This window comes from Arvicola amphibius, chromosome 6, assembly GCF_903992535.2.
Source record: "Arvicola amphibius chromosome 6, mArvAmp1.2, whole genome shotgun sequence".
Classification (NCBI taxonomy): domain Eukaryota; kingdom Metazoa; phylum Chordata; class Mammalia; order Rodentia; family Cricetidae; genus Arvicola; species Arvicola amphibius.
The window spans coordinates 90,398,936-90,420,264 of NC_052052.2; the positions used below are offsets into that span (position 1 = coordinate 90,398,936).

Genomic DNA, 21,329 nt, shown 5'->3' on the forward strand with positions numbered 1-21,329 from the left:
ATACACAAAGGATAAGGAAGCACAGAGGGAAATCAGAGAAGCATCACCTTTCACGATAGCCACAAATAGCAAAAATATCTCAGCGTAACTCTAACCAAGGAAATGAAAGATCTAATTGACAAGAACTTTTAAGTCTTTGAAGAAAGAAATTGAAGAAGATACCAGAAAATGGAAGGATCTCCCTTGCTCTTGGATTGGGAGGATCAACATAGTAAAAATGGCAATTCTACCAAAAGCAATCTATAGATTCAATGCAATCCCCATCAAGGTCCCATCAAAATTCTTCACAGACCTTGAGAGAACAATAATCAACTTTATATGGAAAAACAAGAAACCCAGGATAGCCAAAAAAATCTTATACAATAAAGGTACTTCTGGAGGCATTACCATCCCTGACTTCAAACTCTATTACAGAGCTACAGTATTGAAAACAGCTTGGTACTGGCATAAAAACAGAGAAGTAGACCAATGGAATCAAATAGAAGACCTGGATCTTAACCCACAAACCTATGAACACCTGATTTTCGATAAAGGAGCTAAAAGTACACAAAGGAAGAAAGAGGGCATCTTCAACAAATGGTGCTGGCATAACTGGATGTCAACCTGTAGAAGAATGAAAGTAGATCCATATCTATCACCATGCACAAAACTCAAGTCCAAATGGATTAAAGACCTCAATATCAATCTGAACACACTGAACCTGATAGAGGAGAAAGTGGGAAGTACTCTACAACATATGGGCATAGGAGCCTGCTTCCTATGTATAACCCCAGCTGCACAGACATTAAGGGCAACATTGAATACATGGGACCTCCTGAAGCTGAGCAGCTTCTGTAAAGCAAAGGACACTGTCACTAAGACAAAAAGGCAGCCTACTGACTGGGAAAAGATCTTCACCAACTCTGCAACAGACAAAGGTCTGATCTCCAAAATATATGAGGAACTCAAGAGACTAGACTTTAAAATGCTAATTAACCCAATTAAAAAATGGGGCACTGACCTGAACAGAGAATTCTCAACAGAAGAAGTTCAAATGCCCAAAAGACACTTAAGGTCATGCTCAACCTCCTTAGTGATCAGGGAAATGCAAATCAAAACAACTTTGAGATACCATCTTACACCTGTCAGATTGGCTAAAATCAAAAACACCAATGATAGCCTTTGCTGGAGAGGATGTGGAGTAAGGGGAATACTCATCCATTGCTGGTGGGAATGCAAACTTGTGCAATCAGTTTGGAAAACAATGTGGTGGTTTCTCAGGAAATTTGGAATCAACCTACCCCAGGACCCAGCAATACCACTCTTGGGAACATATCCAAGAGATGCCCTATCATATTACAAAAGCATTTGTTCAACTATGTTCATAGCAGCATTATTTGTAATAGCCAGAACCTGGAAACAACCTAGAAGCCCTTCAATGGAAGAATGGATGAAGAAAGTGTGGAATATATACATATTAGAGTACTACTCAACAGTAAAAAACAATGACATCTTGAATTTTGCATGTAAATGGATGGAAATAGAAAACACTATTCTGAGTGAGGTAACCCAGACCCAAAAAGATGAACATGGGATGTACTCACTCATAATTGGTTTCTAGCCATAAATAAAGGACATTGAGTCTATAATTCGTGATCCTAGAGAAGCTAAATAAGAAGGTGAACCCAAAGAAAAACATATAGTTACCCTCCTGGATATTGGAAGTAGACAAGATTGCCAGGCAAAAATTGGGAACTTGGGGGTGGGGTGAGTTGGGGGCAAGGGGAAATGGGGAGAGAAAAGCGTGAAGGGGAAGATGGGGAGAGCTTGGGGGAATGGGATGCTTGGGATATAGGAAGGGTGGATATGGGGGCAGGGAAGTATATATCTTAATTAAGGGAGCCATTTTAGGGTTGGCAAGAGACTTGACTCTACAGGGGTTCCCAGGTGTCCAGGGAGATGCTCCCAGCTAGTTCCTTGGGCAGCTGAGGAGAGGGAGCCGGAAATGGCCAGATCCTATAGCCATACTGATAAATATCTTGCATATCACCATAGAACCTTTATCTGGCAATGGATGGAGATAGAGACAGAGCCCCACATTGGAGCACCGGACTGAGCTCCCAAGGTCCAAATGAGGAGCAGAAGTAGGGAGAACATGAGCAAGGAAGTCAGGACCGCGAGGGGTGCACTCACCCACCGAGATGGTGGGGCTGATCTAATCGGAGCTCACCAAGGCCAACTGGACTGGGACTGAAAAAGCATGGGATAAAACCAGACTCCCTGAACATGGCGGACAATGAGGGCTGCTGAGAAGCCAAGGACAGTGGCACTGGATTTTGATACTACTACATATACTGGCTTTGGGGAGGGGCTAGCCTGTTTGGATGCTCACCTTCCTAGACCTGGATGGAGGGGGGAGGACCTTGGACTTCCCACAGGGCAGGGCACCCTTACTGCTCTTCGGACAGGAGAGGGAAGAGGAGTGGAGGGGGGTGGGGAAGGTAAATGGGAGGAGGGGAGGAGGCAGAAATTTTTAATAAAAAAAAAAGAAAAGAAAAAAAGAAAGTCCAAGCATTAACAAGTGAAGAGATTGAATAAACAATCAAAAATTTACAATCACTTCCTCCCTCAGAATGTACTGGCTTTACTAGTATATTTTATTAAACATTTAAATATGGATTACTAATAATCTTTACAATCTTCTGTATGAAGGACAAGGGATGACTATTATTTCAAACTCTTTCTACGAAACCCAAATTACCTTGATATGTAAATAAGGAAAAGACACTGCAAAGAAAGAAGCATGCAAGATAACAACAGATTCAAGAATCTTCAAGGGAATACCAGTAAGTTCAGCATGATAGTATTTCCAAAGAGTACAACATCACAGCCAAACATGATTTATCCTTGAGATACAGGGTCTGTCAACATATGCAAATCAGAAAGCACAATATGACATATCAATAGAATGAAAGACAAACACATGATCATCTCCATAGTTACAGGAACAGCATTTAACAAGGATCAGCATCCCTATATGATAAAAACCACTGTACCAATGAAGTAGGTAAAGAAAAAGTGTATGGGAACACAGTTGAGACCTTATATGAAAAGCCCACAGTTAGCACATCATACTGAGTGAGGAAAAACTCAAAGCTCAAGATCAGAAAATAGACAAGGATGACAGGTCTTGTCACTCCTAGTAAACAGCACTGTAAGTCCCACCAGGGACAGCAGGCGAGAAAAGGAGGCAAAACACAGCCAAGCCTGACAGAATGTAGTTAAGTTTCCTGTTTTCAGATGACATGGCCACATGTAGAGAAACCTCTAAAGACTCGACCACAAGTTGTTCGGAATGGTTGAATTTAGTGATGTTGCAGGACAAAAAAATCCACACAGAAAAAAACGTCAGTTGTACCCTATATGTCAGCAATAATCTATCCAAGGGAGAAAATAAGGAAACAATTTCAACTGAAAAAAAAATTAACCAAGGAGATAACAGATCCATACACCCCAAACTGAAAATGAATCAACAAATGTGGTCCACATGTATACAATGGGGTATTATTTACCCCCCAAAAGGAAGAAATTCCAAGGTATAAACATAGACAAACCTTGTGGACATTATGTCAAGACCTCATAAAAAGTCACTGTGATCATGCTTTCATGAGTGGGGACTAAGAGTGGACAAATTCACAGAGAATACATAACAAGCAGCTGGTGGCAGGCATGGGAAGAGGGTGATGAGCAGGTGGTTTCAGTTTCCATTACGATGGTTGTTCAGTGTGCAAGTGATGCCACTGAATGCACGCACCGTGCAGCTAAGATGGTGCCTTGCATTTGATTGTAAGAAAGACTGGAGAGAGAAAGGAGCTGTCTTAGCTGCTGAAAGTTAGCAATCTCTTCCGAGGCTGAGTGAGTCCTGTCCCTTCACCATGTGTCCTTGGAAATAGGATCTGTGGCTATGTTACAAGCTAAATGCGGAAGGATACTTTGCCATCCTGTTTGAAGTCATTTGCCTGCCGTGTGGCAACAAATCATAATACACCGTGTCAGTAAGGACACACGTGGGACAATACAGCCCTTTGTGTCTCTAATCAGGTGTATTAATTAGATCTTTATGCACAGCAAGTGGACCGTGCCTGGATGCAATAAGCAATGAGTCTTGGCTGGTGCTCTTCTGTCACTTCCTCATGAGGGATGTCACAAGTGTCTCTGAGTTCTCTGCATAGAAACCCAGGAAATTGGGTGCTTGGGCTTCCCAACTCTGCTCTCTAATAGTTGGTTCAGTGTTTCTTGAATAGTCTATCCTGTAACTGCGCCCTCAGCTGCTGCCCCAGGGCTGAAGGAGGTCGTTAGCCTTCTCAGTTGTAGCAGTGGCCACAGTTCAGTTAATTTAACAGAAGAGTTTAATGGCCCCGGATTATTTACACTCTCAGTTGCTTCTGGTAAATGGTAAGACAAAGTGTTTTAACAAGCCCAGGGAGTAATAATCTCAGAAGCTTGGGGAGTGCTTTTAAAACAAAAATGTGTACAAAACACTAGTAGTTAATATGTGTTCTAACAAAATTATTCAGAGTAGCTTAATAGAATTCTTGTCACCTGAGCTGGGTGCAGCCAGTGATCACTGTCCACCCAGACATCGTGTGTCTCTGTCAGATTTATCCCCTTTACCAGTCACAGCCAATTACTAGCAATTGAGATAATGAAGAGGAAAGTCTGAAGGGAAAAGAAAAAAGATGGAGAAATGGAAGAGAGGGGAGAGAGTGAGTGGGAGAGGATAATAGAGAGAATTAATTTGTGAAGTACCCATGAGTCCACTCGGGTGATAGAACAAGAGAAAGAACAGAGACGCAAAGACACAGAGAGCCCCCCTCCCCCACACAGAATTCAGGAATCAAAGACAAACAAGAAAGGATGGAGTTAGGAAATGACCACCTTGCAACCATCTAAATAATTCAGATAAAAATTAATATGGATGCTGAACTAAGTAGAGCCTGGATGCTGTAGGACATAGCATCCTCAAGACATGTACTCCCTGAAAAGATAAAACAAGTATCTTAAAATATTTATAGTTGATGTTATTAATAACGAGCCCAACCTCCTGCTGAGATTCCCATGGAAGAGACGCTTCCCTGGAAATTCTGTCCCAGACATATCACTTGAATTCTGAGAAAAATTAGACATTCCAAATAAATTATTTACTCCCTCAGAAATACAGTCAGGTGATCTTAAGCACACCTGCTATCCCAGCACTTGGGAGACTGAGGCAGGAAGGCCAGCTTGGACAACATAGTGAGGTAGAAATAAAACAAGAAGAAAACGAATCATCTCACAGAAGGCAAAGCACGGCAGAAGAAAGGCTCCAGATGAAGGAGAGGGAAGAACTGTTTAATGGCAGTGCTGGGTGGTGATGTAGGGGGCGGGGTACAGCCAGCCATGCCTAACCAGGGAGCTCCTGGCCAATAAGAGACCGGTCTCAAAAACAGGTTAACAGCAGCTGAGGTTGTCCTCTGGTTCCAGGTGCATGTGCTCATGGGAGCGAAGGCACACACACACATACAAATTGTCTTGGGTTCAACACTCCCCTCCTGGTTTTGACCTCTCAATATTAACAGACACTAGCAGACTAATATTTGTGCTAATCTTATTCAAGATACATGGAGAGGGGAAACTTTGCTGTTGTATGAAGCAAACATCGTTTCTTCCATCTTTTTTTTCGGATAAAGAAACTGAAGCACAAAGAAGCACTTGTGCGAGCTAGCATTTGAGCTGAGATTCGAAGTCAGGGAGCTGGACTCCATTGCCAGCTCTGTGGATTTACTAGAGTACTTTCTAATATTAATGTGTTACAGCACATATGTGTTTCAGTAATGTGGGAAAATATTTAAATCATTATATCTACTTAGAAAAGGAAAACATGATCACAAATAGATAGAAGGGGGAATAAAAGGAAAAGAGGAAAAAAAGAAAACAGAAAGAAGGAAAGAAAGAGCCTAAATGTTTAGAAAAGAACCTCCCACACTTTAGACTCTGACTGCCCCCACAGTATCTGTAAAGGTTTTTAAGTGGAAAATTTCTCTTATTTAAAAAAGTAAGATAGTACTGCTTTTGTGATGGAGGAGTGTCTATGTGTTACTTTCATTATTAATAAAGAAAACTGCCTTGGCCCTTTAAGAGACAGAAAATTAGGTAGGTGGAATAGACAGAACAGAATTCTGGGAAAGAGAGGGGAGACGCTTCAGGCAGTCGCCATGATTCTCCCCTCTGAGATGGACACAAGTTAAGGTCTCTCCTGGTAAGCCACACCTTATGGTGCTACACGGATTACTAAATATGGGTTAAAGGAAGATGTGAGAATTAACCAATAAGAGGCTACAGATAATGGGCCAGGCAGTGTTTAAAAGAATACAGTTTCTGCCTTTAATCCCAGCACTCGGGAGGCAGAGGCAGGCGGATCTCTGTGAGTTCAAGGCCAGCCTGGTCTACAAGAGCTAGTTCCAGGACAGGCTCTAAAAAAGCTACAGAGAAACCCTGTCTCGAAAAAAAAAAAAAAAAAAAAAAAAGAATACAGTTTCTGTGTAATTATTTCGGGTGTAAAGCTAGCCGGCGGCCGGGTAGCAGGACGCAGCCTGCCGCTTCCTTCTACACATTTGGTAGTAAAATTATAATGTATCCTTTTAGAATTTCCAGCTATGTTTCCCATACCCCCCCCCACCCAGTGTTTTTCTCTCCATTTTCCTCTTTGCTTTACTTCCCACTTTGCAATTTTCCCCAGCCAGGCTTTGTTTGCTCACCGGATGTTTCTTATCCTTTTTCTCTTTCCTAGAAACAGGGAATCTGTTTCCTTTTTCTCACGTTGTTTTCTACCCCCACCCCAGGCCCACTTTCCTTCTACAAGGCTTGAGAACAGAAGGAGAAGAGGCCCCAGGTCCCCACTGTCTGCTGGCTCCCAAGGGGACAGACATGAGGAAGGAGCACCTAGTAGTGAAACCGCACAGCATTGTTCAGTTGTTGTGCGATATTTGCACACCATGCGAAGATACAGTGCTGTGATTGGTTTCATAAAGAGCTGGAGGATCAATAGCTGGGCAGGAAGTACAGGGGACTTCCAGGCAGAGAGAGAAAGCAGGAGATAATGAAGGCACAGGGCAAATGCCAACGAGATGGAGAGGGAGTTGGACATACAAAATGAAAGAAAGGTAAAAAGCCACATGCTAAAATGTACGCTAATAGAAATAGGTTAATCTAAGTTATAAGAGCTATTTAGGAACAAGTCTAAGCTACAGACCAAGCTTTCATAATTAATAAAAAAAATCTCCATATCATTATTTGAGAGCTGGCTGGTTGTACAGAAAAAGACTCATCACAATCATCCTCTCAAATGGCTTCTAAAATAATTGAAGTTAAAAACAAATACTAACTGAAATTAAGAATGCCTGGCCAGTTCGTGATTCTGTATCTCTCTGGAGGCCTTTCCCAGCAAGCCCCTCTCCCTACCCTTTTCTCTGTTTCTTGTTGGCTAATGACACCTTTGGAGCGTCTGTGCAGGCAGGCCTGTCTATGGTCCTTTCCTCAGCATCATGTCCTCTTTCTGTTCTTGCTCTGTCTTCTTCCAGGCTTACCCTCCCCTTCTGAGCATGACACTGTCTCTGATTAACCTGCCATCAGACAGCTGGACCCTGCTGCAGATACCGCACACAAGGCCATGCCCATGGTCACACCTACTTTCCAGTGTGGCAGGAGCAGTAATACTGATGCCTTAATGCTCAGAGTCAAGAGCTCCCCGTGCTTTCATAGGTCACCTGTCATTCCACTAGGATTCCATGTTGGAACAACTGTTAACTAGGCTGGTGACTAAGTAGGCCAGAGGGTTTGCCTAGGCCTACTTTGTAGGCCTAGATCGTTTCTAAATTCTTGGTTTCTTATTTTAGATTTACCTCTATATGTTTTATTTGCTTTCTAGTTAGAAATACATTTACCTTCAGCAATTTATTCTAGCAATACAATAAAGAAAATAAATATGAAACTGATGTTTCCTTTTTGCCTGTTTCTATTCAAGTTTTAGCTCTTATGCACCTCATAATAAGGAGTACAAAGCAGGTCCTCCATTGAGATACTTTTGCTATCTTTATGACTTCCTGCCTGTCTTATTGCTACAGCCCTTTCCTGGCCCTCGGTTGCTTCTGGAACGGTGGCCTCAGTCACTTATGTTCGGAGAAAACAATTTTCAAGTTGCCTTATTTGTTGATCTATCCAGAACAGCAGTAGGTTCAGCTCTCTCCCACTCTAAGGAAAAGAAGCACATACATTTCGCTCCTTTCTCTGTCTGTCTGTCTCTCCCTCTTTACATTTCCATCTTCATCTTTGCCTCTCTCTCTCTCTTTCCTTTGTTTGTTTAGAATGAGGTCTTTATATGTAGCTCAATCGTCTTGAAGCTGAATCCCTCCTGCCTCAGACTCCTGAGTGAGGGGGTTACAACCAAGCACTGCTGTACCTGCCCCTCCCTCATTATAAAAATACAGTGTTCATTGCAAATAAAGAAAATCAGGCAATAAATAAAAGTGACAGTTTTTAATCTCACCACTTAGAGGTCAATGCAGCTGTCAATCAGTTTTAGACCTGTCCACATCCATGTGGGCAAACGTATTTGCCATGAATTTCTTTCTCCCTTCTCTGATTAGGCCCATTCCTTTGGCTCATACTATGTTCCATCCTACTTCCTTCTGTGGCTGTACCTGAGGCATTCTGTCTTCTGTAACCGTCCCTGCCTTCCTCCACCTGGGATCTAAGATATTCTGTCTTCTGTAATTGTCCCTGTCTTCCCCCAACCTGGTACCTGAGGTATTCTGTCTTCTGTAACCATCCCTGCCTTTCCCCCACCCAGTACCTGAGGTATTCTGTCTTCTGTAATCGTCCCTGCCTTCCCTCCACCCATATAACATTCCCTCCTTCTGTCTGCTTCACTGAGTTTCCCATAACTCTGCAACACACGCAGTCTACCCTACACTGAAAATCCAACCATGCAACAGTTACCTTCTAATCTCTGGCCTCTTCCCACTAACACCCTCTGCTGTCAGAGAACTGAGATGCTGCACTGAGATTTCTGGAGCCTGGTAAGATGGTGGGTGGTCAGAGAACAGATGTCTGATATACACCTTTGAACTTACAAATCGCGCATTGAGCTGCTGTCTTTTAATTTAGTGGAAGTTCTCACTCAATCCTTTAAAGACTGGATCTGGTTTCCCATAAGTTCCAGGTTTACCAGTCAGTGGTATTTCATGTGGATAGCCTAAAGATGGTTACTGCTCTCCCACAGTGGTATCACACTTATTTTCTAGAAAGCTATGAATTCTAGGTGTCAATTAAGACAGACTTTCCCCAAGAGGGCCCTTTGGTTGCTGCCCAAGGCTGCTGAGCTGATGGGGCACCATTTACTTTAGCACGTTTACATAACCCGTGCAGCTAAGTGCCGCCTCAGCATCAAGCTCTGCTTCAGTCGCCTGTGGCTAATATGCCCCGGTGATAAATGTCCCTCCACACCAGCTCCTGAGGACAGTTTGATTGATTTAACAAAGGTTCCAATTCATCCAGAAGTTATGAAAGGCTCCAGGGTTTCAAGGAACAACATCTGGGGACTCCAAGTAAGTCTGTGCTCCAAAGAAACAGCGTGTGGCTGTGTCTGAGACCAAAGCAGGATTGCTGACAGTAGTCACCACCTCTTTTAGACCTATGAGGAATTTTGAACTTGTCAACTGACAGGATTGCAAACTTATTGCTCACCTCTCATCGCATTTAATGAGGATCACGCTGTCTGTTCCGATTCCTAAGGCTGCAGCTCCCTTCTTGAGAGAAAAGTGACTCTGTTAGAAAAAACAAAACAAAACACATTTACAGTCAGTTCTTTATGAAGACGAGATCGAGTCCCTCTTCTGGCTTTCCTTCTTTGTTGTCGTTTTGCTCCTCCAACGCCCAGGCTTCTCAGAGGACAGCCACTCACTCTCTCTAGGTTTTTGTTTGCTTTAGCTATACATGTGGTTTTAAATGTATTTAATTTATTTCTGTGTGCATGGGTGTTTTGCCTGCATGTATGTCTGTGTACCATGTGGGTGTCTGGTGCCCACAGAGGCCAGAAGAGAGTATTAGATCCACAGTGACTGGAGTTACAGACATTGGTGAGCTGTGGTGTGGTTGAATCAGACCAAGGTCCTCCAGAAGAGCAACTGGTGCTTGTAACTTCTCAGCCATCTCTTTAGCCCTCCTATTTAGTATGCTTTTAAGCACACTATTTTATTAATTATTTGAGAATTTCATATTTGCAGACAGTGTATTTTGATCATTATTTGCTTCCACTCCCCTTGTCTTCCCATATCCACCCCACACCCCTTATATGACGTCTTCCAACTTCATGTCTTCTTCTTCTTCTTCTTCTTCTTCTGCTTCTTCTTCTTCTTCTTCTTCTTCTTCTTCTTCTTCTTCTTCTTCTTCTTCTTCTTCTTCTTCTTCTTCTTCTTCTTCTTCTTCTTTTTTTAGTACAACCGAGTCCAGTTTGTGCTACCCACACACTTATGGGGTGCAGCCATTTACTGGAGCATGGTCAACCTACTAGGGGACCACACCCTTAAAGAAAACTCTCTCTTCCTTCCACAGTGGTTGTCATTCTTAATAGGTCCTCACCTAGGGAAGGGGCTTCTGAGTCCCTCCACACTCTGTTATAGGATGTAGACTGGTTTTCTTCTCATGTAGGTCTTGTGTAGGCAACCATGGCTGTGTGAGCCCATGAGTAGAATAGTCCTGTCATCTCCAGAAGACACCATCTGCTCCTCCCTGACCTCTGGCTTTTATAATCCTTCCACATCTTCTCCCATGATAGGCCCCAGTCCTCGTGGGTGGAGTGTGACACAGATGTGCCATTTGTGGCTGAGCACTCCTCAGATACCTAGTCTCTGTACTTTGATTAGCTATGAGTTTCTGTGTTAATCGGTGTTTCCTAAACAAAGAAACTTTTCTGTTGGGATCTGAGAGCTATAATACTCTCTACAGATAGGAATTTGGAGGGCGGTCTGATAATAAGTCAACCTAGCAAAATATTAAATAGTAGTAAGTTTACCTCTGGGCCCTATGAGGTCACCAGCCATGGGTTCCTGACGAGATGCTAGGCGTGTATTTCCTCCTGTAGAGCATGCTTTCAATCTAATTGGCAACTAGATGTTCACCTCCCTGACATTCATGCCTTTATTGCACCCGTAGCTATATCTTGCTAGATTGGTTATTATTATTGTTTTAAGGGATTACAGTTGGATCAAAATGCATGGTTTTTAAAATATTATGGTGAAGCACATAATTGTGTAACTTAAATAACATGTTAGCCATCTCTGAGACATAAACATCTCTGTATTCTTAATTGTTTTCACATTGTTATGGACCAATTACCATCATTGATTCCCCAGAACTCTTTCATTGTGTAAAACCAAAGCTCTTCACTAAATAGTAACTCCCCATTCTCTCTTTCTTCACCCCTGACAAGCACCATCTTGTTTTGGTCTCTGTCAATTGGACTGTTTCCTGTATAGCATTCACTACATTTTGTTTATGTAGTGATCCTGTAGAGACCTGGATTGTTTCTATCTGTTGGCTATTATGAATAGGTCTGCTAGAAACACAGGTGCACACACACTTATTTAAGTTGCTATTTTCAATGGCATGAGGTACATACCTAAAAGCAGAATCACTGGATCATATGGTTGATATAATTTTAACTTTTGAGAAATTGCTGAACTACTGTCTATAATGACTGTGTGACTTTTACACACCTACCAACATCACACAAAGGTTGCAGTTTCTCCACATTCTTAACCTATATTTATGATTTCTGCTCGTTTTGGAGACAGACACTTCCTGTTGCCCAGGCTACCATGGGCCCTCTGGTTTCTGATTCCATTGCCCCAGCCTGCTGAAGCTGACTTGTGTTTTTCTGGTTTTTGAGGCCAGTCTTTCTAAAAGACATAACAGTAACATCCTGTGCTTTTAATGTGTGCTCTCTAGTGAGTGATCTAGACTCTCTTCATGTGCTTCTTCGGTGAATTGTCTATTCAAGTCTTTTGGTTATGTTTTGGATGGAATTGCTTTAGTAACTGTTGTTATATTTATTGAATTCACCTGGGTTTCTTGAGGAAAGATAAAAATATACTGAAAATTGTAACTGTATATGGGGCCCCAGTACATAGTAACTCTGAAACAATTTCTCTCTCTGTCTCTCTGTCTCTGTCTCTGTCTCTGTCTCTCTCTCTCTGTGTGTGTGTGTGTGTGTGTGTGTGTGTCTGTCTGTCTGTCTCGTGTGTGAGAGAACTAAAGAGTGTATGAGGACACATACATACTTCAGCACGTATGTAGAGGTCGGAGGACAACCAAGGCTACGAGTCCTCACTCTCCACCTTGAGACAGGGTCGCAAGCATAAGCCAGGCTAACTCTGGCTCCCTAGTTTTGGATACTTTTCTCATGTTTACATCTTCCATCTCCCAGAACAGATACACGAAGATTAGAGACACTGTGCTAGTGCATCTGGTTTTTATGTGAGTTCTGGGGCTCAGCCCCAAGACTGTCATGATTGTATGTTGTACCCACTGAGCCATCCCCCAGCCCTGAGCCAACTTTTTGCACTTAGCAAGTGCCTCCAGTAACAATACACTGTATGACTCTCAAACTCACATTTTATTCCTCAAAGGTTGCCTCCCTCCCTCCTTCTATCCTTCCCTTCCTCCCTTCTCCCTTCTTCCCCTCCCTCCTTTCCTTTCTTCCTTCTAATCTTTTTAGATCAGTATACAAAGTAATGAGTTTTGTTACGGTATTCTTATACAAATATTGTTTTCCTTGATCCATTTCTTCAGTCCTCTCCCCTGTCCTCTGTTCCCCTATGACTTGTTCCCTCTCTTTCCCCACTGGTCCCCTTCTGCTTTCACATCACATGTATGCTATCACCTCCCACACCGTCCCACACACCTGAAGGTTTTTTCTCCTCTTATGCTCATTGTCTATCTTCAAGAAACTATCCTTATTATGTTCATGGATTTAGTGACACTGTGTGTAAGTAGGGAGAGAACCTGGTCCTAAGTCCAGCATTCTTCCTCTGGAGTTCTAGGAGCTGTTGTGTGTCTGGGACCAGGTAGGTGGGTCATACTGACAGCCCGCTGCCCACTCTTTGTGCTTTTGCTTCCTGCTTGGATTCTGGGCCTTGATGGCCTTAATCACCTTGGCATTTAGAGAACTGGGGAAGGCTAACGTAAGCCCAGAAGTACTGCATCTGCCCATCAGCCTCTTACGATTAGATTAACTACAGATCATTAAGCTGTCCAAAAGGAGATCAGCTCCCTCAATTTACATCTCCAAAGGGCTGCTGAGTGGAATTTTAAATCACAGTTCTAAAGAGGCATACTCTTCTCAAATGCTCAGGCTCCACGCATCTGAAATTTTAAGTATGCAGTGCATGAGCTTGGAACGCGTATATTCTTAGGGAAACTGTCTGATAAAACAGGAAATCACATTTTTAACAGCAAAAAAAAAAAAAAAAAATCAACCAATAAAGGCCCACACCAAAGGGACGAGTTTTAAAAGCTCAGTGTAACTAGAAGTAATGAGAGAGGGCCATTAGCTTAATTTTACAGCCACAGAATGGCAGTGTGGATATCTGTTACTAAGATACCTGGGAGCTAGGAGGAAGAGCTCAGCTGGGCCAGGGATTTTAAGGTTGTGTGACACCTGCCCTCCTTTGCCCCTTCAATCACAAACCAATATTCTCTTTGTATTCGGCAGACTAGGGAAGCCAGAGCAGAAGTTCAGAGGAAAGCAGTGCTCATTCTTTTTTTTTTTTTTTTTTTTTTTAGGGAGGGCTCAGAGAGGCCAGCTGTCCTAACTGAAAAAGCACAAATACCTCAAATTGTGCCCCTCAGTGAATGTGCTCTGAAGCTTCGATCTGCAGATTGCCAAATTGCGGCTAAGGAAGAGATCGGATGCACCTGCCCATGATAGGCGCATGTCTGGTCTCTAATGAGAAAGAACCGGGGCCTGTAATTGGGGAGTAATTACAAAGGATAATTGATTGCTGTAAAAATGCCACAGATTTAAGGAAGCCCACATGCCCCAATAGAGAGCTTAAAGATGGGGAGCAGAGGTTAGGTGAGGCATGAAAAGAGAAAATTGGGCACCAAGCACTCTTTATATTTCCAGGAAAGGGAGCAGAGGCATATAGCTGAGTGGTAGCCACAAATAGAAGACATTTATGGGGAGGAAGGAAATCAAGAGGCATTTAATAAGGAAGAAACAGCAGAGACGAGTTGAGTGGCATACATTTCTCTATATGAGACGACATATGACAATCATTTTTAATCCTTGGTCTCTTGTCATGAATAAACCAGAGGAGAACAGCATCTAAAAGCCAATATCCTTCCTCGGTGCTGAGGATTCTAGGAAAAGGGTGTTCAGGGAGAATTTAGAGGTTGCTTGTCAAGAGCAGATAGGCGGTCTTCATGTAGGAATAGCTGTCCCAATAGGGCCTGGAAGGGATACACTATTCTGGGTGGCTTCTGAAAGCAAAATTATGAATGCATTTGGAAGCCTTAAGGATTAAAATTGGTCTTCCAGTAATAAGATTAGTATAATACTCTATTGCTCATCAATGGGCACATTCTGCTTCTCTCTTCTTATTTGGAAAATGTAATAAAACTTTGACAGAGCTTAGTACTTATTTAGGACTAAGTCATGTTTCCATTGCAGATATTTAAAAACTCATTCAATTTTTATTTTTAAGTAAATCAAAATTCCAGTTTGATGGAAAGTTTTGTTTCTATATTTTTAATATTGAAATGTTGAACATTTCTAGAGGAAAATACTTCAGGATATAGGTACAGGCAACAGTTTCTGAGCCACACTAGCATAGAAAGCATCCCCAAAACTGACAAATGGGACTTCATGAAATTAAAATCTTCTGCATAGCAGAAGAAACTTTCAACAGAATGAACTGGCAGCCTGTAGGATGGAAGAAATCTTTGTCAAGTCTACTTAAGATAAGAGGTTAATATCCAGCAAATATAAAATGGTAAAATTAAACGCCTCAAACCCCCAACTTCCAAGAAACAAATGGGCTATAGTGTGAACAGATAGCTATCAAAACAGAAATGAAAATGCCAAACAATTGTTTTCTAAATGCTCACAACATCTCTCTAGCCGCAGAGAAATGCAAATCACCCCAGTTAGAAGGACTATAGTCACGGAAACAAATGATAATAAATACTAGCTCACCTCTCACAAGGATATGTGGGGAAAGAGGAAACTTTATACATATAGGAATGTAAACCAGTGTAGCCACTAAGGCAATCAGTATAGAGACTTCTCCAAAAACTAAAAATAGAGTTGTCACATAACCCAACCATACCATTTCTGGGCAGATACCCAAAGGACACTACTGAGATTTGTGCACATTCATGTTCATTGCTGCTTCACAATAGCCAGGAAATGGAATCTGTCTGGTGTTTATAAAGTAACGGATGGCTAGTGCAAATGTAGTCAGACACACAATAGATTTGTACTGAAGTATAATGAACAATGAAATTATGGAAACTCCAAGAAAACAGATGGAACTGGAAAACATTAAGTGAGGTAACCCAGGCTCAGAACAACAAAACACTGTCTCTCATGTGCGGATCCTAACCTCTGAGTGTCAGGTACCACGTGTCTAAGAGAGGATAAGCAAGGAGCCTAACTGGAGAAAAGGAGACTTTACAAGGGCATAGCACAAGTGGAAAGGAACGCGAGGGACAAAAGAGTCCAGCAGGGAAGTGGGAGCAGGGAGATGAGGGGAAGACTCCCCCCCCCCCTCCCGCGCGTGTGTGGGTGTGGGTGTGTTTGTGGGTGTGGGTGTATCAACCAAAATGAAAGTCCCATGTGGAAACCTGTTATGTCATAAGCTAATTTTTAAAAATAAAAATATTTTAAAATAAATTACATTGCTAATTTAGAGATAGTTTACATTATTCAGTTTGCACTGAAAATGTGCTTTGAAAATTCATGGTTTTGAATGGCATGCAATTATCCAGTAGGAATTAATGAGAGGTCAGGTATCAGGACACACAATACTCCCAGAATTAGAGAGATTGAGGTAGGAAGATTGCTCAATAATATTTCAGACCAGAAGACACATCATATTGAATTCCGGACTGGCCTGCAGAAATAAGGAAGGAGGGGTGGGGAGAATCATTCTCAGTGAGAACAGGAATGTCATCTGGAAGAGGATCCAATTTTGATTATTCCATTCATCTTTATGGCTGCAGTTCGTAGGGGCTCCTTCAATCTTCTAGTGAGTGTTGGTGTGTGCGTGCACACACGTGCACACACATGCTCATGGTCAACTCTGAGTGTCTTAAATCAGAATCACAAGCCATCTTGTTTTTGAGGCAGGGTTGCTCAGGAAACCTAGAGATCACTGATTGACTAGCTAGCTGCCCTGGCCAATAAGCCCAGACACCTCCCTCTCTGTGCTTCTTCAGCACTGAGATTATGAATGCACAAGGCCATGCCTGGCTCTATTACACTGTTTCTGGGGGATTAAAACCAGGTCCTCATGTTTGCAAAGCAACACTGCTGACTGCCATCTCCCCAGTCCGTGCTCCTTCACTTTCTAGTAGGGAGAAGTTTCACCCTCTTTTGGTGATGGTAGGAGAATGAGTGGAATGACAAACAACCCTGAGACAAACAGTTCCCAGAGTCTGGAGTCTTGGCACGCTGGCTTCTCTCCTTCTGTTAAAATTTAGATGGGAAGTCTGAAGCCTCCCAGTAGTTCCTCCAAGCCATGACTGGTCACAGGCAAATATTTTATTGTTTTTAGTGGACCACAGCCTTTTCTAGTGTTGGGGGAAACAAAGATGGTTTAGACAGTCCTCAGTACCCAGCCACCCGTTCTACTCCCCACACTCCTCCCACTCTCTAGTTTGGTACTTTGGCCATTCTGGTTGTCATTAAGCTTGCTAAAATTATTTTCAATCAAAGTCTTTGCTTACTGATCCATCTTCCAGGACTTCAGTACTTATGATTAAATTGTCTTTGTGATAATTTTATGTATCCATCCCTTATTCCATGTGGGTCTCTGTATCAGTTCCACATCTTTCATGCCTACTCTGTAAAATAGCCCACTACTGCCATACAAAATGACAGTGATAACTAGTTCATTGTCTGTTTCCTGATGCGACAAAGGAATTGTATGAAGACAGACTTTGTATATAGCTGATAAATATTTGTTGATATTATTGGCCATTTGCTCAGAGAATAAATCCAGGAAAATGTCCACTATTTATTGTTTAAGATATCTAGCCACAACTACTAGTGTGGAGGTGTAAATTTGGCGGTTAGCCATACCACAAAGGACTAAATGGGCAAGGCCCATTCTGAAAGCAAATCTGGAGGCTTTTTTGATACCCCAAAAGAATTGGGATGGGGATCCTTCCTAACCATGAGGTAGCTGCTAGCTTCTCTACCCTGACCTTGGTGAAGGAAAAACAACCCCAACACTTCAAAAGAAGATAGAGAAATGACATGGTAGTTTTGGAATCTCAGCTCCCAGCCCTTCAGGCTTTCCATGAAATGTCCTCCCTACTTTTTAGCTTTGAGGACTATCATTGTCTTCGGACTTGATACTTTGTGACTGATATATTTCTCAGATCTTTATACAATGAGGATTTCCAACAACCTGGAAGATCTGGAAGACAAATCTATGAATGAACTAGAATCTGCTTCTTTATTCTTTCTCAAGAGGTACATTCCATTACTTGTCACTGACCAACTGAATTTCCCTTGTCCTCCTGCATATGCATCCCCCACACAGGTTGGTTTTCCTTCACTGAGGTGAAATAGAGATGCATCTAGGCATGGCTGGTGTGGGGACTTTAGATATTATATGAAGTACGTATGGAGCATCCAGATAGACCTCAGTAGATTTTTCACAAAGTATAGGCCTTCTTCTTCTTGCACACTCCTACCAAGTGTGATGATATCCTAATGTCTCAGCTACCTCAAGAGGGATTTTGAAATCTTCAAGTAAAATAAGTGACTTCATTTACTTGATTTGTTAAAATGAATATATGTCATATGGAGTGGTAAGGAAATCTGAACATGATGATAACCATAGCAATAGAGAATGTAAACTCTGCCAGCACTGTGAATTCTTGGACGCAGCTCTGTTATTGGAGGTGAGTGTGCATACATGTTTCCAAGAAGGAATGTTTCCCAGACCATGAGCTTGTCTCACTCCTCTCTCCACTGCATCCATCTTGCCTGAATGGGTTCCGCGCTTTCTCCACAGGGGATACCAGTGGGTAGTTGACTAGAGCAGCAATGCTGACTGTGCCACTAGGGCTCAGGTAGGGGTCAGCTCTACCCTTCCTGCATATTTATTAACTTACTTCATCTTCTCAACAACTATGCAGGTAGTGGTTTCTTTTACAGAGGAAAAGGAAATGAGGTCACTGCCCCGAATTAATGTCTATGAGGAGGCCAAGAGACCTTACACCATTTTGAGTTAATTTCAAAACTCCTGGGTTTTATATACTATCCTTGAAGACAAACACACCTATCTAGGCACTGCTAACCTGGCCTTCTACCTGACATGGGATGCAGTGTTCCCTCCAGACTCTTCCTGTGATTATATTTGCTCCTTAAGGTTGGACACTGGGCTATTGCAGCTCTCCCTCCCCCAAGTATGGCTCAGAACAGCACAGGAGGGAAGGAAAGAAGGGAGGAAAGGAGGGGGAGGGAAAAGATGAGAAGGTTAGATGAGAGGAGGGAAGGAAGGGAAAGGGAAGAGAGGAAAGAGGAGGGAAGGGGAGGGGAGGGAAGGTGAACTGAAGTGAGGGATGGGATGAGAAGGTGAGTGAGGGGAGGGAAGAGAGGAAAGAGGAAGGAAGAAGTAAAGAATCTATAGCTCAGGGACTATACCCCACTGTCCCAATCCCTTATTAGTCATGGCTATACAACATCTCCAGGAGAGCTAGTTATGTGTTTATAGTTACTCACACCTATGTTAGGTGAGACTGCTTGTTCATTCCTGGCTGCCCAGACCCAAAATAATTATTCAGAAACTAAATTATTTGCAATACTGTTTGAAAAATAGCTTAAGCATATTTCTAGCTAGCTCTTATATCTTAAACTAACACATTTATATTGTTTTATATTTTACTATGAAGCTTATGGCCTACCAGCAAGGTTCTGGCTGGTGGCTCACATCTTTCTCCTCTGGTGGCTATATGGTGTCTCAATGACCCTGGGATTAAGAGTCCCATGCTCTACTGACTAAGATAGCCAGGCAAACAAAATGGCACCAATGTGGACAACTATATCCTCATAAAGCCTGAGAGAGCTTGGGAAGTAATTCTAGACACAAAAGAACAAAGTTAAGCATGGCTTCTTGATAGCAGCATTTTCTTGGGTAGGCTCTCTTTGCTGGAGACAAACAGGTCTCATTTAAGAGAGGTTTCCTGACTCAGATTTAGCTGTAAAAACCTTGAAGCCCTTTTAAGAGGCTCTGCCACAAAGCACTTAAATGGTGTTTATGAATAGCAGACAGCACACTTCTTGGTGGTGGCAGGGACCTTAAAACTCCATAGAGTTGTGGCAATAAACATGGCTCCCACCAACACCTCTGCCATGAGGCTAGACTCTCAGAAAGCTAAGGAATGGGGTAGAGCCAGCTGTCAAAGCCACGGTTTTAATCCTAGCCATATCGCTTAGCAAATTAAAGACTCATGTGGTCAGAAAAAGAGAGATACACAGTAAAGATAGATTCAGATGAACAAGAAACTCTAAGTGGTTTACAGTATGTTTAAAACTATATGGAGGCTTGGGGGAAAAAAACGATAACGTCCTTAAAAAAAAGAAAGAGAGTAGTTGGGTGTGGTGGCACACACCTTTAATTCTCTCACTTGGGAGGCAGAGGTAGGCAGATCTCTGCGAGTTCAGGAACAGCCTGGTCTACAGAGTGAGTTCCAGGACAGACAAAGATACACAGAGAAACCCTGTCTTAAAAAACCAAAAAATAAAAATAAAAATAAAAAATAGAGTTTAAAATAAAGTCACATAAAGATGGAAAATATACAGAGAATCTGGATACTGTATGTTATTGTGTTGTTTCTGAATTGTTTGATTGCTGAGGAAGGAGTAACAGCTGCTAAAAGACATTTGATTATAAATGCTGCTGACCTAATCCAACAAATATATTTTGAAAGTGCCTTATCTTTAAAATATAAGTCAAAAGATATGTTACTTTGATGAAGAGGTTTTACTTTTGTTTCCACAGGAAATGAGAGCATGTGGGTTCATTCAGGGTTAAGAAAAATAAGGTTTGATTAAGGAAGACCCTCTGAAAAATCTCACATAGGAGCAGATGGCCCAGACGAGCCAACATTTCAGAAGACCTCTGTTGGAGTTTCCTCTGAGTTTTACATCTAGAATAGCCTCAAGACTGCTGCTGAGATGATCAAGCGTCACAGACTATTCCAGTCAGGACTTGACCATAATCCTACATTTTCTTTAGGTTCCCATAAGATTACCAGTGCCCCCACACAGCAGGAAGCAGCCTAGAAAAATATGCCCACATTCCCAAAAAGATGAATTAGAGATGTTTGTCTTTTTTTTTTTTTTTTTTTTTTTTTTTTTAGAGTGTTGGTTACAAGCTGTTATGGGTAATGGTCAGGATAAAGCTAAACAAAGGAAATTAGATTTAGAGTTCTTATTTTGAAAAGAAAAAAAGAAGAAGTACTGTGGTACAAGGGTCTTGTACCCTGTAAAGATTTGTGGGTTGTATTGGTTTAATAAAGCTTGGATTCACCAGTAGCCAGGCAGGAAGTATAAACAGGGAAACCAGAATAAAATTCTGGGAAGAGGAAAGGCTCAGTCTGCAGTCGTCACCCAGACACGGAGGAATCAAGATGAGATAAGGAAAGCTTTTAATTTCTTTTTCAGGAGTAAACATGAGGAGAAAGCAACATGAGAGTGGACTGAAAATGAGGTACAAACGCAGTGGCAGAGCAGGGGTATTGAAGTTGAACTGACTTCAGATCCTATTTTCTTATTCTCCCTTCTGTCAGTTTGTGTCAGATGTGTGCCATTGCATTACATGAGAGTTGCCTTTTTCCATGCTGTATGAAACATTTTTTCTTAAATAAAATGTTTGTATTTTTGTTGTTGTTATTTAAGAATAAATACTTTGGGAATTAACTTCCTCCAGAATGCCATATATAAAATGTGCAAGCTGTTTTCTAATGTAGTCAGGAGAATTACTTCCCTTCTTCCCATGAGAGGCCTGAGCAGA

General features: G+C 42.0%; 1 protein-coding gene across 1 annotated transcript in view; it reads right to left on the bottom strand.

Moving 5' to 3' along the window:
- Positions 1 to 21,329, bottom strand: part of Gad2 (glutamate decarboxylase 2) — a 74,231-nt gene that overhangs the window by 34,718 nt on the left and 18,184 nt on the right. The window contains exon 8 of the mRNA XM_038334499.1: positions 9,763 to 9,842. Coding sequence (XP_038190427.1) covers positions 9,763 to 9,842 — 80 coding nt within the window. The remainder of the gene's footprint in view (positions 1 to 9,762; positions 9,843 to 21,329) is intronic.